Source organism: Pelobates fuscus, chromosome 1 (assembly GCF_036172605.1).
Source record: "Pelobates fuscus isolate aPelFus1 chromosome 1, aPelFus1.pri, whole genome shotgun sequence".
In the NCBI taxonomy this organism is placed as follows: domain Eukaryota; kingdom Metazoa; phylum Chordata; class Amphibia; order Anura; family Pelobatidae; genus Pelobates; species Pelobates fuscus.
This window is the reverse complement of record NC_086317.1, coordinates 58,892,263-58,909,239: the sequence shown is the minus strand read 5'-3', so window position 1 is coordinate 58,909,239 and position 16,977 is coordinate 58,892,263. Positions and strand designations below refer to the sequence as shown.

Below are 16,977 nucleotides of genomic sequence, written 5' to 3'. Positions count from 1 at the left end.
TAAGGGATGCAAGGTGTGTGTCTGTATGTGTGTGCATTGAGTGTGTGTAAGAGATGCATTGTATTTCTGTGTGTATGTAAGAAAAGCAGTGTGTGTAAGAGTTTGCATTGTGTGTTTCTGTGTATGTGTGCAAAGAATGCATTGTCTTTGTGTGTAAGGGTTGCATTGTGTGTGTGTAATGGATGCATTGTGTGTTTCTCTGTGTGTAAGGGAAGCATGTTGTGTGTCTGTGTGTGTAGGGATGCATTGTGTGTTTCTGTGTGTGTAGGGATGCATTGTGTGTTTCTGTGCATGTATAGGGATGCATTGTGTGTGTGTGTGTGCGCGTAGTATGAAAGAGCTCCCTGTCTTGCCCCCTGTCCTATAGAGCTGTCCCTTCTGTCCCTTAGAGCTCTCCCCTGCCCCTTAGTGGTCTCTCCTCTCCTCCACCCTCCCCTAGGGTCTCTTCTCACACTCACCCACCCTCCATGTGTTCTTCTCACCTCCCCCTCCCTGTGTTCTCCTCGCCTCCCCCCCCTGTGTACTTCTTACCCCCTCTCCTCCCTGTGTCCTCCTCATCTCCCCTTCTCCTCACCCCCCTCCCTGTGTTCTTCTTACCCCCTCTCCTCCCTGTGTTCTTCTTACCCCCTCTCCTCCCTGTGTCCTCCTCACCTTCCCTCTCCCAGTGTTCTCCTCACCACCCACCCTCCCTGTGTTCTTCTCAGTCCCCCCTTCTCCTCTTCTCCCCTTCTCCTCACCCTCACTCTCCCCCTCCTCCTTGTGTTCTTCTTACTCCCCCCTTGTTCTTCTTACCCCCTGTTTCTCATACCCCCTTCTTCTTCTTACTCCCTCCTCCTCCTTCTGTTACTCCCCCCTCCTTCTGTCACTCCCCCTTCCTTCACTTAATCTCCCCCCTTCTTCACTTACTCTCTCCCTCCCCCTCCTTCACTTACTCTCTCCCCCCTTTGCTTACTCTCCCCCCCTCCTTCACTTACTTTCCCTCCCTCCTTCACTTACTCTCCCCCCTCCTTCACTTACTCTCCCCCCTTCCTTCACTTACTCTCCCCCCTTCCTTCACTTACTCTCCCCCCTCCTTCACTTACTCTCCCCCCTTCCTTCACTTACTCTCCCCCCTTCCTTCACTTACTCTCCCCCCTTCCTTCACTTACTCTCCCCCTTCCTTCACTTACTCTCCCCCTTCCTTCACTTACTCTCCCCCCTTCACTTACTCTCCCCCCTCCTTTACTTACTCTCCCCCCTTCACTTACTCTCCCCCCTCCTTCACTTACTCCCCCCTCACCTCCCCTCCCCTGTATCATGGCCGAGCCGGAGTGATAAGAAGGTGCACACTCAGTGTGCACTTCCTGTCAGTCTGGCCGGTTACAGGAAACAGAAACTCTGCGCGGAACAGGAGTTTCTGTTTCCTTTACCCGGCCGGACTGACAGGTAGTGCACACTGAGTGTGCACCTTCCTATCACTCCGGCCGGGCACCTCGGACCGGAGAGGAGCTCGGCCACGCTACAGGGGAGGGGAGAAGCAGCACTGCAGCTGCCTGAGGCTCTTAACAGAGCACTCAGGCGGGTGCAGCATTAGGACCAGCCCTGCAGCCTGCAGCATTAGGACCGGCCCCTGGGTACAGACCACTTTTAGAGTGCCTTCACGGTTCCAGCTCTCAGTCAATGACGCAAGAGCACCAGCTGTGGGATTCTGATTCATCCATAAGCTCAGGTTGGACCGTGAGTGTGCTCTTAAAGCAGTCTGAACCAGATATAGGTACAGACACCACTCCCTCAATGAAGTGAGACAGAGCAGGGATGTGCAGGGAGATCTTTTGATCTACCTGCTGGCTGAAAGAAGGCCCGCTCAGAGCCAAAACACCAGGCCCAGACAGCTAACGGGTAATCCGGCTCTATTTAAGTGTATAACAGAGCTCCACAGCAATAATACTCACAGTTATACATGTATTTAAACAATAAATGTCAATTTAGAAACCATTATTATGTAAATAAAATACATTGTTCTTGTTCTAAATTACACCTAACATTTCTCAGAATAGCCCTGCCCCTGTCCACACCCCTAAAATTAAAGTGTCCCCTTTAGTTCAATGTAAAATGTTGTTAGGTATGATATGTTAATGTTTAAACTTGTGTTATATTGTTTTATAGATTGCCTTGGCACTCACCGCAAGGGAATGTCTAGCAGCGTAAACTATTTGAGTTATGATGGGACTTCTGATCTGAGGAGTTGTGTTAATGGTTTGTGTCTATTCTATTATGTATATGTACAACCTAAAAAGCATTGTGCTTTTTCCTTTAATTCATCGTACAAATATGTTACATTTCTGGAGAAAATATAAATTATTTATTTGGATGCTTAATAATATAAACTAAAATTATTCTTGTTGGGTTTGTTAGGAAGAGGAGCTCATAATGCAGAGGAAGGTAGACCGTTACATCTATGATGCTATGTATTAGATCCATCATGCATTAAAACCGCTCTTAAAGCGGCACTGTCATGGCCGAATCCCTTTTTTTTTTTAACCCTCCTCCCGACTCCACTACATCTAATTGCACCCCTAGTCACCCCCTAATTCCCCTAAGCCCCCCATATTACCTATTTTTGCATCTTTATTTTGTGCCCGGACCTAGGTCTTGGGCGCCGCCATCTTTGTGTAGGTAGATGAAGTCCCTGTGGGACACGTCATCTACCCACACTAGATAGCGCTGTCAAATTCCCGCGCATGCCTATTTAAACACTTGGGCATTCGAACGGGAATTTCATCTATTCATTCATTCGTACCTCTTCGTTCGTTCGTTTGGTTTATTACAAAGAGGGAGGTACTTCTTAAGCCCCACCACTTCTTAAGCCCCCCATGTCCTCCCTCACTCTATGGGGGTCAATTTGATATGAAATAACAATAACTGGGGATACAGCTATTGTCCTCCCGCCCCCACCCATGAGCGGCGGGCGGGGGCCCTAAATAAAAATGGGGGGACTCCTATTGTCCTCCCACCCTGGCCCCACCCATGGGCGAGGGGGGGACTAAGTGTAAATACCCCAAGCCCCTAGTCACCTCCCCCACCCAATTATTTTTTAATAAAGACCCACCTACCCCCCTCACCCTAAAAATAGTGAGGGGGAACAATTTGATGTCTTCTTTTTTCTAAAATCTTATTTTTTTCAGCCCCCAAAAAAGGGAAAATAAAGATTCACAATACCCGTCAAACTTTGAAAATAAAATAAAAAACCCGAGCGCAAAAAAATCTGACGAAATTCGGCTGTTTCGCCAGTGTTCTGTCTAGTGACAGGACGTTCGGGAATACTGACAGGAAGCATCGCGAGATCACAGAGGAAAGGCAAGAATTGTGGGAAAATTGCTTTGACCAACGGAAAGGAAGCACACTTTGTCCCTCCACTGATCAAAGCCTACTTGCTCCTTTCCCTTCTTCAAGAGGGAGCAACAAATGGCATCATTAAAACCACACCAACTATTACTGCCATCATGTGGTCAAAAAGGTTACTACCATGGAGGAAACTAGATTTAACAAGAATGATAATATTTCTAAGGTTTTAAAGTGCAGAGATAGAAATATAGGAAGAGATGAATAGACCCAAGAAAATATGTGATGGGGAGGGAGAAATTATTAAATATATTAAATGTGGGAGGTGAGGGACAGTAAAGGATAGTATTGCTTTTGGACTACTAACACTTAATTTTGGCACAGACACTTCATCACAGGCTACGTTTATAATTCTGTAGTTGGTACAAAGTTCTGTACAGCATTAAACTTCCTTTGTTTGCGCATTGTCATTTTCTTTTCTTGTTGGTCTCACTGGTTTTAAGTACATCTAGTCCGGGCAATTTGCTGATCCAACATTAGGGATATAGTTTAGTTAAACATATTGATGATAGCTTGTCAGACCTGTACAAAACAGACCAGCATTTTTGGGGGATTCAGAGGAACATATTGTTCATTAACACGTTTTGCACAGACAGCGCAACTGTAGCAACTATGATTCAGTTGCTACCGGAATTTCTTCATTCTAGCCAGTATTCACCGATTCCTTATCTTTTGCTCCAATGCCCATAGACAGACATGAACCCATGCTGTAGCTGAAAACTTTACTTATCTGTTCCTTGAATAGACGGTATTGGAAACATGCACAATATATGCTTTATGCAACATCTGTCATAAGTAGGTACTATCTGAGCATAAGCCTTTTCCTATTTATTCATATCGTATTCAGGTTCCTTCGCACCCAGAAAGTGTTTAAATGCTAGCTGGCACACAATTGGCTGAGTTTAAAGGGAGACTTTGTGCTTGTAGTGAGCCCCGTTTTAAATGTGTTATATATATTGACTGTCTGGAAGTCTTGTTATAGCACTGTGAATAATTAAACATAGAATGCATATTTCATGAATTTGAAGAATAACGGTGTTTCTTTATTTACGCAGCAATCCCTAATCAATGCAACCCTGTCCCGTGCAATAAGGATGGATATCAGGAATGCGTAGATGAGAAAGGAGACTTTAAATGTATTTGTAAACCTGGGTGGTACGGGAAAGAATGTGAACTAGGTAAGAGAATGGAATTACTTCATGATCGATAGGACAACCTTCTATCCTGCTATATCACCCAATAAGTAAACATAGAAAGACAGAAAAAAATGCATTTTCATTTATTGAAGCTTTTACCGAAGTTAATTTTTTCATGGACCAGAGCAGTATGATACTCAGTCAGGAATGGTAATTAAACATTAACATGAACTACATCCACATTGTGACTGAAGATACAATCAGATAGATATTCTAAAATATGAATGGAATCACATGATTGTAAGCACCTTTTTCTTTATATATTGCTTATTTTATAAGATATTACTGTGTTGGCATTATATATCTAGGTTTGTTTAATGTGTTTAACCCCTTAAGGACCAAACTTCTGGAATAAAAGGGAATCATGACATGTCACACATGTCATGTGTACTTAAGGGGTTAAAACAAATGACCACAAGACTGTTAATACTTGATTCTTGTGTTGTTGTTTTTTAAGTAATGGAATTGGTATGTTGCTGGCACAGTCTAGACCAGGGATAGGCAATCTTCGGCACTCCAGATATTGTGGACTACATCCCCCATAATGCTCTTACACCCATCATGCTGGCAAAGCATCATGGGAGGTGTAGTCCAAAAAATCGGGAGTTCCGAAGGTTGCCAATGCCTGGTCTAGATTCTAGACTCCCAAAACAAAACAAATAGAAATAGAGCTAAATCTTACTTGCGATCCCACGCTAAGACCCCCTCCTCCTGATCCTCCTCCAGTGATATCACTCCCTCTTGGAGGAGAAGGAACGTTGGGGAGGACAGCTGAGAGGAGGACTTGGGCTGGTGGTAAGGGTGGGACCATTGCTAATATGTTGCCTGCATCTATGTCGGCAACTTTATTTAAGGGCTGGTTAATGACACAGTCGGATGTGGAGGTACTCCTCTATCAGCAAGTTGCGATGTCTCTATAAGTGCAGCATTTCAAATTGAAGTGCTGCACATACAGAGTCCAAGCACCATAACCACTTCAAATCACTGTGGTCATGGTGCTGAAAGTAACTTCTTAATGTAATGATGTTGCGCACTCCAGATATTGTGGACTTCATCTCCCATAATGCTCTTACAGCCATAATGCTGGCAAAGCATCATGGGAGATGTAGTCCACAACATCTAGAGTGCCAAATGTTGTAAACTATTACATGTCTTTCAGGGTTAAAGGTTTAGATTGTTCCTAACCTTTATTTCTACTAATTATTTTTTGTAGACATCAATGAATGTGATGAGCCTGATAAAGTGAACGGAGGATGCAACCAACGATGTGTAAATTTGCAGGGAAGTTATCGGTGTGCTTGTGAAGATGGTTACTACCTGCATGCAGACAAACATACCTGCCTTGGTAATGATACAGTTCATGATGATACTCCCTCATTCTACTTCTTGCACTGTGTATAGGGAATATAAAAAGTATTGCCCATAACTTGATATGCTGCCTTTCTACAAAGACTAAATGGGCAATTATGAAGAATTGACATAGGAATCCAAAACTGTAGGCCAAAACAAGGAAGCTGAATAAATACTGATTTTCTTTATATATGGCTTCAACTTTCGTAGGCAAGCGGATGCCTAGGTATGCTATGGAGGATTCGCAAATGATGAGGGTGAATTTGTTGCGAAGAGGGCTAGGGTATCGTGGTCCAGGTGGATCGGCAGGATTTTGGATTTTGTTAGGTTAATTTTGTAGCCGGAGATGTGCATTAGGGTTAGTAGTTCCCGGATAGTGTTGGTTGGGTTAGTTAGGGTTAGGAGTATGTCATCCGCATACACCGATACTTTATACGGTTGGCCTCTTATGGTGATTCCTTTGATTTCGGGGGTGGATTAGATCGCTTCCAGCAGGGGTTCTAGGGAAAGGGTGAGCAGGAGGGGGATAGTGGGCATCCCTGTCTCGCTCCGTTTGTTTTTGCGAAATGGGGTGGTGCGACGTTGGGTAGTAGGAGAGCTCCTTCTGATGGGCGATATCTGGTCTGGAGGAATGTTATGATTTCTGCGGGGAAACCAGTGTTTGAAGGTTTGAAATAGGAAGGGCCAGAGAAGGTCCTATGGGTGAGTGAGGTTTTAGTCCTATGGGTGAGTGAGATACGCTTGGTGGGCGGTTTCGTTTAACATCCTCGTCAGGCATGTGTTGTAGGTCTGGTTGGTTGTCTTAGTGTAGGCTGGTCCCATCTGCGCCCAAAGGGCCCACGTTCCCCCGGGGGACTGAAGGGTTGAAAAGGGGAGGCGGGGTCTGAGCGCCCCCTGGTTCTACGTGGTCCCCTGTGTCGTGGGTCGTGTGTTATGTGCCGAGTTTTTTGCAGATATCGGATGGCCGGGGTGCGATTGTGGGTCGTCGGTGTGGGTTGGTCTCCTGTGTGTGAAGTTGGTGTGCTTGATCCGTATTTGTGCTAGGGTCCCTGATGTAGGGGGTGTGTTGTGTTGTTGAGTAGAGGATTGTGGGTTGTTAGCTTGATGGTTTTGGAAGTTTGTCTGTGGGGAGTCTGATGCTGTCATCGCAGAGTGGCGTTGCTGATGATGTGGTGCGTATTGTTGTTTGCGGGGCAATACGTGTACGCCCGTTTGTCTGGCATTCATCCCTGTGTCCACAGTCGTGTTTTTTTTGTCCCTTGTTCCTTACCCTTGAGCTGGTGCCTATGGTTGCTATGCAGTACTGTGTCTTGCTCTTTTGTGGTTGTTTTGGCATCTGTGCTTTGTGTGCATTGTTGTGCGGTTTTGGGTGGCAGTCGGGCTACGTTCAATTGGTTAGGTTGTGTGATCAGGTGGATGAGAGCTCTGGTTGTTTCGATTCCTTAGGGCTAGGTTGCATGTATGGGGCCTGCAGGGTTTGCACCATAAATTGTGAAACATACATATGATCACATATACATTCATACATTTTGTCATTTCTTCACAATGTCCCACCCCCTCCCTCACTTAGTTCTCTCCCCCTGTGTCCCACGCGCCCCTTTGTGTGACTCTAGGCCCTGTTGTGTGGCCTGTTTTAACCGTGCTTGATCTGTTAGATTGCTTCCCTCTTGTGGTCCCGGAGGGTCTGTGGGAGCCTAGTGGGGTGCCTTGTTTTGCCCTATATGTGTGTGTTTTTCCCTTTCAGCGATGGGGCTCCTTCCCTCCCGTTCCCTTGGTATTCCCCCTGAGTCCCCCATGCCGAACCCCCTGGTTGGGTGCGTGTGTGTCTGCCTGCCCGTGTCGCTATGTTTGATAGGGTCCCGCCCTGTGGTGGTGCGGTGTCGCCATGTAAAGACAGTTCTGTAGTGTTTAGCGTTAAGTTTGCCTATCGGTGTTGGATCTCTAGTAGCTTCAGTTCTTATCTGTGTCTTGGCTGCCTGATCCGCTCCATAGTCTGGCATGTCTCCACTCTGATTTCGCTGTCATGAGTGTCTGTAGTCCTGATTTGGTGTTCTTGTTCTTCTACTCTGCTGGCTTGTTTCATTAGTCTGTTGGTGCGCTAATGGGACTTTGGTGGTGTCAGTCCTTGTAACTTGTTCTCTTTGTGATGGAGGTGGTAGGTGTGTGCAGTCTTGTGTTCAGGGGTCTGCGGAGATTCTCTGCAGTCGAGTAACAGGCATCTGTCTTTCTGGCTGGAAGGGCTTCTGTGCTAGGGTGGTGTAGGCTGTCCGAGTCTGGTCGCCCTGGGGCCGCGGGTTGGCTGAGTTGCGTTCATGTTGGGGTTTGGTATGCCGAGCCCGGCTGCAAAGTCTGTAGCGTCTGCGATATCGTGTAAGGTGTAGATTTGATTGTTACGGTGCACCATCAATTTAAAGGGGTGCCCCCAGGCATATCTAGATCTATGTTGCATTAGTGCTTGGGTGAAAGGACGGAGTTCTCTTCTTTTCCTCAGCATGGAAGCGCCAGGTCCTGTAAGAATTGGACCTGGTGTCTGTCGATGGTAAGGGGGGTGTTCCTGGCTGCCTTCATTAGAGCCTCCTTTACATGAAAATAATGGAGGTGTACTATTACGGCGCATGGCTGGTTGGTTGTAGTGGAAGGGGCTCAAAGGGCACTGTGTGCAGGAGTAATTCCGCTGGCGGTGCCTGGGGCAGTAAGCTGCAGAAAGTTTCTCGGAGGGTGGTGTTTAAGGTGTCCATCGTGACTGCTTCGGGGAGCAATCTGATACTGATATTGTTCCACTTCCGACGTGATCGGTTGTTCAGGTCCTGTTGTGTGTCTTCCAGGACACTTATTTGGTCTCTCAAGGACCTGGCCTGGCCATGTGCAGAGGTGGTAGTTGTCAGGTCCTCCATTTTTTTTCTTCTACTGCTACTGTTCTCCTTGTTAGCTCCTCCAGGTTTTCTGTTATGGGAGCAAGGTGCTTTGCAAACTCTGTGGCCATGTTGGCTTTGATGTCATGCAGGAGTCCCCTTAAGTCTTGGCGGGTGATAGGAGTTGCGTACTGCATGCGTCTGGTATCGCTCATGTCGGAGTCATAATCAGATTCCGGCTGCTCACCGCCATGTGGCGGTGCCCTTTCCCCTCGATTGTGGAATATCGGGGCTATGGCAGAACTGTGCCTGGATTTTCTTCCACCTCCCATTGCCAGTGGATGCTGGTGCTTTTGTGGTTTGTCGGGAGCAGGTGAGGTGGGAAATGTCCGGTGAGTATAGCTGTTGCTGGATTTTTTGTCGCCCGTCGATGCGGAGCTCAGGCGCCACCCCTCAGAAGCAAAACTTTTTAATCAAATTGATGGTTAATCCCGTAGAATGTACAGATAGCACATTAAATATGAGTTAAACAAACTACATAGACATTGAATGAGACACTGCATAAAAAAAAAATTAAAATCTATCAGGTAGATATTCTCCAATTTAAGTTGTCTTTATTAGAATCCCAAATGAACTCTAAGAACTATGCTCTAGAGCAGTGGTTCCCAATCTAGTCCTCAAGTACCTCCTAGCAGTCCAGGACTTAGGGATTACCCATTTGTGTCTAAGGTGTTTTTTTAAAAAAAAAAACAGACAAAAAACACTTTAGACACAACAGGGTAACCCACTGCTCTAGAGCAGAATGTCTACAGAACCCCTGTCACCAATGGTTTGGTTGTTGGTGCAGCTTGAATTAAATGTTCTTTTAGGTGCTCAATCCAGGTAAATGTTAGTTAATACCCAGATGGTTAATTTGGGAGGGGAGGAAGGGGGGGGTATTTAAAAATTTTCCCATATTTTCCTAATGAGTACATCCATTCTTTCTTTAACATTGTTTTATGTGTTTCATTACTGATCACCGTGAAGGTGAGGAGAGCAGGATCATGTTTGCCTCTGAAGCTCCAGGTATCTAACACGGTTGCTGTTTTCATAACTCCTTGCATTAAATAAGCATATTTCATTTACTGCCAGTGCAGTCTGTGTACAAAGACAAATCAACATCTATAAGCAGTTCTGCAGAACACTGTTAGTTGATGATAAAGTAGGAAACTCTTTATTCCGCGGAATCCCCAAAGTCTTTCTAGGAGCCAAGAAACCAAGATTCAGCACTATATCACAATAATCTATTGATGCATATTGTCTAACAACTTACTAAGGAATATAGCTTACATCCCTTACATACAGTAAATCTTGTAGCAGATTTGTTTGTCTCTCGGCACCAAACAGTGATCATCAGCTGCATTGGGATATATGTGTGTGCTCAGCTGTATATTTCTCTTTACTTTCTCCTATATATCATTTCCATTCCCTTGTTCTCATTCTCTTTGTTGTTCTCCATATTCCTTATTTTGGTTTTGATCATGCCACCTTTCCATGTCACGTATAAAGGAGTGTTTTTTTTCTTCTATTTAATAGATTTAAATGAATGTGAACTGGCCAACTTGTGTGGGAGTGCAAAATGCATTAACACCCCTGGGAAGTATGACTGTGAATGTGATCCAGGCTATAGATATAACATCTCCTCCAAAGTTTGTGAAGGTAAATATATCAGATGATTTTTAACACAAGATCTGCTGTCATTTGTTTAAGGACTCAAAAGCTTCTCATCCTTACATGAATTCAAATTTTAGGTACTGGTGGGATAGAGATTCAAACACTTCTTCTTGAGACTGAGTGCTTCCAAGTGCTAAGAGTGTACCTATCTCTGTGATGATTAGTGCTCAGCTAACCCAGCACTTGCAGTCGTAATTACATTTTCTGCTTGGCCAAGAGGTAGAACCTTAAAGGAACACTCCAGGCACCAAAACAACTTTACTTAAATTAAGTTGTTATGGTGTCTTAAGGTGACTAAACTGTCCGCCTAACTTTGGAAAAACTTCAACTCAGTGATGTCTAGCCAACTAAATACATCATGGGAATAACAGTTCTACGACAGCTGGAGGTCCATGTGTTGGCCACCAGATCTCCCTTGAGTTATTAAGCAGCCTCTTTAAAAAAGGTTGGTGGGTATATGCCCATGCTATGACTTCTGACTGACAGCACCAGGTGTGGGTGGATTTTTAGGATATGTTAGGACCTCTTCTCTGCTGTAGTGGTTGAGATACACAAAAGGAGCCGAACACATAGGGGTCTATACCCTAAATGTACAATTGCACTGAACAACAGCCAAATGGAGTTGAGTTGTCCCAATTGTTGTTTTAATACATTCGGTAACACATTCGGTAATACATAAAAGGCAAATTTGGTTATATCAACATAATTTGCACTTATGTTGGACTGCTAATCGGTTGTCTTTTGAAATCAACTGAATCTCCATGGGTGATGCAAAACAGGGGAACTCTAACTGTGAGCCCCTAAACATAAATCACCTTATTGCTACTTTAAAGCCTTGTTAACACCGAAAGGATTTACCTCAACCCTACCCCCTCCCCACCAAACATGACTCTTACATCAGTGGTATCATTTTTTTTTTCTTAAAGCGGGTAAATGCAGTTACAATTCAGCTGTAATTTGGGTGAAATCCAGTTGAGCTTTATTAAAACTAAACTCACTGCAGCAAGGAGATCCATCTGAAAATAGCAAATGTTTCAATATGGTTAGCTTTGGTTTTTACTGAATACAGTGAACCACAGGAATTTTAACAACCAAATGCAAAAGAACTGAGCGGAATGCAATTAACTGAAATTGCAAAAGCTAATTCAGTGTTTAGTGAATAGGCCCCATGGTTGGCTAAACAAGTAATCTCTCATCACGTATAGTAAAATCCTGATGTATAATTTTATAAAATGATTTTAAAAAAAATCAATTGTAAACAATGCATCTGATTAGTTTTTGCTATATTTTAGATGTAGATGAATGTGCTGAGAAAGTATGCACTCACAATTGTGTTAATCGGCCAGGAGGTTACACTTGTTACTGTGATGGAAGAGAGAAATTTAAGCTTGCCCAAAACAAGAAATCGTGTGATGTAAGTAGCCATGTATTTCAGTGTAAGTGAATGAACCTTGGAAAAATGTGTTTCAACGGTAATCATCAGCATTGAATAGTTGATGTTCTCCATAAAGCTCTGTGCTGTTATAGTGGCACCAAAAATCCTGACTGGGGCTGGCCAGAGTGGCCGCTAGTCAGCCTTACATGGACTCACGCCAGGCTGACATTCCCCCTTTTTTCAATGGCCTTCCCCCTTTGTGGATGGACCCTCTCTTCAAATTGGCCCTATGTGGTCAGGCCTCTCCCCAGTCCAACATCCAAGCTACCCAATGTTCTGTGGTATAAGTTTCTAGTTGCTGTGCCTGTCTCATTCATTAAGGTATAAACTGTTCTAATGACCTTGAACTCCTCAAAGCCAATTTATTGTGGAGAGAAATGAAATGTCAAAGTAAAAGGTCTTTTGACTGCATTGTTCAGAACTTCCAAACGTTCTCTGACTTTAACAATGACGATGGATTCCACTGAGATACTTCCTTGATTTACTTCCTGATGGAAACAAGTGGCCTTTTAAACAAGATTGGAATCTTTTTTCTTAAGAATGTACGTAAGATTTATTTCTTAGAACTTTGTAACTTCTTTGGAGTGAGACTTGTTGATGCTGGAATTTTTTCTTTCTTTTTTCTATATTCTACAATGTTCTCATGTGATGTGTAATAATCCAGGAAAATATATTTAAACAAATAACATTTACTAAATATACTTCTAGAACATTTTCCTAGTTGTCAGTTTAAATAAATCTTAAATATCAATAAATAAATTGAAATAAATATTAAATATATTGAACTTTATATGAGCTGCTATATTACTGTTTAAAATACTGATAATGAACTAGTTTTGGTTTAACCCCTTGAGGTAAGAGTACGCTTAGCGCCTCCTGGCACCATAACAACGTCATTTAGATGAAGGTTTTATGGTGCCTGAAGTGTTCCATGAGAGAATGGACTGTTACATGCACTCAGACTGTCCTGATTTTGATGTTACATATCTGATTTTATTTCCTCTGATTTGTTCCATGGTGACTCACATGTAGGGACATTCGAGAACAAACCCTAGCCAGCTCATCATTAGATGTCTTCACACTGCTGAGGTCACTAAGATTATATAAAGATAGATCTCTCTGTGGTCTGCCCTGATTGGGGCTGGAAGGTTGTTATCTTGGCATGTGTTTATGCTACGATGATGTGTTCTTTCTATGGGGGGTCCTGCCCCCTTTACAGGCATGACTGAAAATTTTGGGTTCTAGTGTTACAAGTGATGTCACTGGCACACCGCTTTAGGGCTCGTAATTCCCAATATTGGGAAGTATGCGGTGGTAAGATGTCTTAGTCTGTCATTGGTTCCCATAGAGGTAAGGAAAGGACTTCACTAACACGTGTTTCTCCTATATGGAATAAAACTACATATGTTTTATTTTTCAGATTAGTTAGTTGAGAAACCCTCTTCAAGAAATATTAGATTAAAATTCAAAGAAATGTATCCCAGTACCCAGTGTAAAAATCATACATACATGCAATCCTTACGTTTTTAATCGCATTGAGACCCAAGCACACTTCCATTTACAATATTTTAATGTTATTTACATAAGGCTATCTGGCTTAATACATCCTTTCCTTTTTTTTTTTTTTTGTTTCCAAAATATAATTGGGAATTCATTCCTGATATGCAAACCCTACATAATGTATTTTATATTTACATATAAGCTTTATATTTCAGCTGTTGTGTTTTGGGGTACACTCTATAGATTTAGCATGCCAATACCCTGTTGTTATATAGACAGCACATTTGAAGTCTGGTTTATTCCAAATATTCATCCCTTTCATTTAATATAGCACCGTGTAACATAGATTATTTTTTTAGATTGGTGTGCTGGAACACCAGAACCCATCAAAGTATATGTACTATAATAAAGCCTTATTGCAAGCTGGGAGACAACGAAAATTGAGCAACTTGTTGGAAAGCCCAGCTTTAAATCAACATCACGCTTTCCTGGTGGATCTCAGCACTTTCCGTCCTGGCCCGATTGCCTTGTTGGCAGGCGTGCGGCTAGCTGCTGATGACTTGGCTTGTTTTGTTTGTTTGTAACTTTATGTTGATGGAATTATTAGACAAGCACAATATACTTTTATTTGCAAATCATGGTGAAGTAGCTTAGGCAGTGAGATAAAATGTACTAATAATTCCGTGAATTGACTCAGCCTTACAGCTCTTATATTCCCTATCACAGTAGCATACTGCTTTGTCATTACATCCGAAATGATCTAACTGGCACAGCCAACCACTTATACAGTACTGTGTTATAGCCCGGACATTCATTTCATCCCTGTGTGCTTGGCCCAAGAAGAAATTAGTAACCTCATTTATAAACTAATGACAGTAAGTTACAGGGGTCATTGACCACAATGTAATGACACACAAAGTGATGCATACAGCTTTAGGCAATTGTCAGTCCCCAAAGTCTTCATGAGACAGTCATGCAATTCATCTCAATAGAAATCCAAGTTACAGGTGTCATTTTCTAGCACAAGTAATCCTGTCGGCCACCAGGGGATAGTGATTGTGTTCTGGTTTCATAGTGAATGATTTCTGAAACTTCCATTGATTGCCTGTTGCTTTAAGCGATATCTTCACATCATTTTTATGGTTTAGTGAAGGCAGGCAATGCTGCTAGTGATTTTGAGTAAATATATATTCGTTTTATTATTTTATTACTTGGTTATCAGAGTTTAAGTATCTGCTTTTCACAGCAATTTTATTTGTTTAATATTTCTCTCTCTCTCTCTCTCTCTTCTCTCTCTCTGTCTGTCTATGTATTATTTTGAAAGTAAATACCCGTGTGTGTTATTTTAGATCTTTCCTTTTACAAGTTTATACTCTGAGAGTTCTGTCTTTTTGTAAAGAATGCTTAAAATACTTGGCACATTTCAGAGTGCCTTGGCAGACAATGCTCACTCCGCAGGCTACGGTGTTGTATAATTCCTTCTAAGCTCTGGCACACCGGCAGGAGCGTGCCAGTATCTTGGATTCTGATTAAACTCGTGAAAGCTCCTGGGGTATAGTTTGCAAAAAAATAAGCATTACAACAAACAGCTTAGGTTTCTGTGAACAACAGTTTTGTGCTGCACAGTAGTAACATTGTATTCTGTGGATAGAAAAAACACCATAACTGGTTCTGTAAGAGACAGACCCATGCTGGCAGCAATTTGTGACACACACACTTGAAAAGGCAAAGAAACATATAATGGTGAGACATGGGGAATGTTCAATGTAGGAAATAAATAATGGATCAGAAATACTAAAAAAAATAAAACTGTATAATTTAATCACAGTTACATATTTGAGACTAGACCTGTCAAGTGGCAATTCTTGCTTTGTAAATGGAAGATAGAGGTTAGTGATGACTTTAATGGACACTAGAGACACCAGAACAACTACAGCCTATTGTATTTGCTCTGTTGACTATAATCAGTCCCTTCAGGCTTTTTGCAGTAAACACTGTCTTTTCAGAGAAAAAATAGTGTTTACATTACAGCCTAGGGACCCCTCCAGTGGCCACTCCTCATATGGCTACTAGAAGTGATTCCTGTGGTAGCAGAACTGCCATTCAGTGTCTCCACCTTCTGCATGGAGACACTGAACTTTCCTCATAGAGATGCATTGATTCAATTCATCTCTATGAGGAGATGCTGATTGGCCAGGGCTGTGTTTTACGTGCTGGCTCTGCCCAGGTCTACCTCCTTAGCAATCTTAGCCAATCCAATGAGAAAGCATTGTGATTGGATCAGATCATCATTTCTGATGATGTCAGCCAGCAGGCAGATCAGGGGCAGAGCCAGCAGCAGCAGACTGGAATAAAGACAAGTTTTACTATATTTAGGGTGGAAAAGGGGGATCAAGGGGAGGGTCAAGGGGCTAGATGGTGTTTTTAACACTATAGGCTCAGTCATACATGTTTGTTTAATGTCTAAGTTTGCCAGAGGCACTCCAATGATTGTGGACTACTGTTTCCAATAGGCACAGGCACAAATTAGCTGGCTGAGCATTTTAGGATTAATCCAAAGCAAATATTGAGACAAAGTGTAGTCATTGCATGGAGATGGACCATGTGTTCAGGTGTCTAGCATCTTGACTAAATATCGCTCAAATTAAGTTTACAACTGGATTGCCAGCAGTACGCCATCACCAAACAATAGGTTAAGAGTACTTGAAAGAGATAGGAATGAGTGGTTGAACTGGAATGGCCATGGCATTCAGAATCTTGCAGAACATTGTGGCTCTTATATTTTGTACTCCATGAAATCTTTATTTGAGACATGGAGTAAATGCACACGGCTGTTCTCAAACCAAGCATCTAATTAATTTACTTCCTACGATAGGGATATTATGTGTGCCTTGTATGTTGGAGCAAGTGTAATGTGTTTATATGGATCGATAGAACATTGGAATGTTCGTGCTGAGTAATCAAGGAGAAACTAGTGAAAACAGATACATTTTATCTCGTGCTGAAATGTGTGCATCTAAAAACATGTCTGAAGAATACAAGTCACACAGAAACGTAGTCACACTAAGCACCGATTGGGACCTTGTGCCTTATGTTGGTACTTCAGCCAAATGAATACTGGAGGTTCTAGAACCACAATTGAATCTCACTTGGCCATGTAGTCAATCAAGTGGAAACCTTTGGATGGAAATATAGGTGCAGTACAAACTGGAAAAGAACTTGGGGTGCCCTAACCACTACTTTGGAACCAGCTTCTTTATCTCTTACTCGCAGTCTTTGAAATTTCCATGGAACATCATTAAATGAGTTTGGTTATTTTTCAATTCGTTCGGTTAAATTCATGGAGTTTTTTTTCTTATTCACCATAAACATTTATATACAGTATGCGAAATAACTCTAAGTTGCAGATCTGATTTCCAGTAATTTCTGCTCATAATTCTATACTTCCAAGTTCACTAAAATGAATACTGTTAAGTTGGTCAACAATTATGGCCTCATAATAAAAAGGGACTCAAAAATACTTAAAAGCTAGAGAAAGCTAAATTTACCC

General features: G+C 42.6%; 1 protein-coding gene across 2 annotated transcripts in view; it reads left to right on the top strand.

Annotated features, from left to right (window-relative positions):
* PROS1 (protein S) overlaps window positions 1-16,977 on the top strand; it is a 55,796-nt gene that overhangs the window by 24,474 nt on the left and 14,345 nt on the right. For both annotated transcript variants that reach the window (XM_063448778.1, XM_063448770.1), the window contains exons 4-8: window positions 2,146-2,235; window positions 4,437-4,559; window positions 5,791-5,922; window positions 10,355-10,477; window positions 11,785-11,906. In XM_063448778.1, the coding sequence (XP_063304848.1) occupies window positions 2,146-2,235; window positions 4,437-4,559; window positions 5,791-5,922; window positions 10,355-10,477; window positions 11,785-11,906 (590 nt within the window). The remainder of the gene's footprint in view (window positions 1-2,145; window positions 2,236-4,436; window positions 4,560-5,790; window positions 5,923-10,354; window positions 10,478-11,784; window positions 11,907-16,977) is intronic.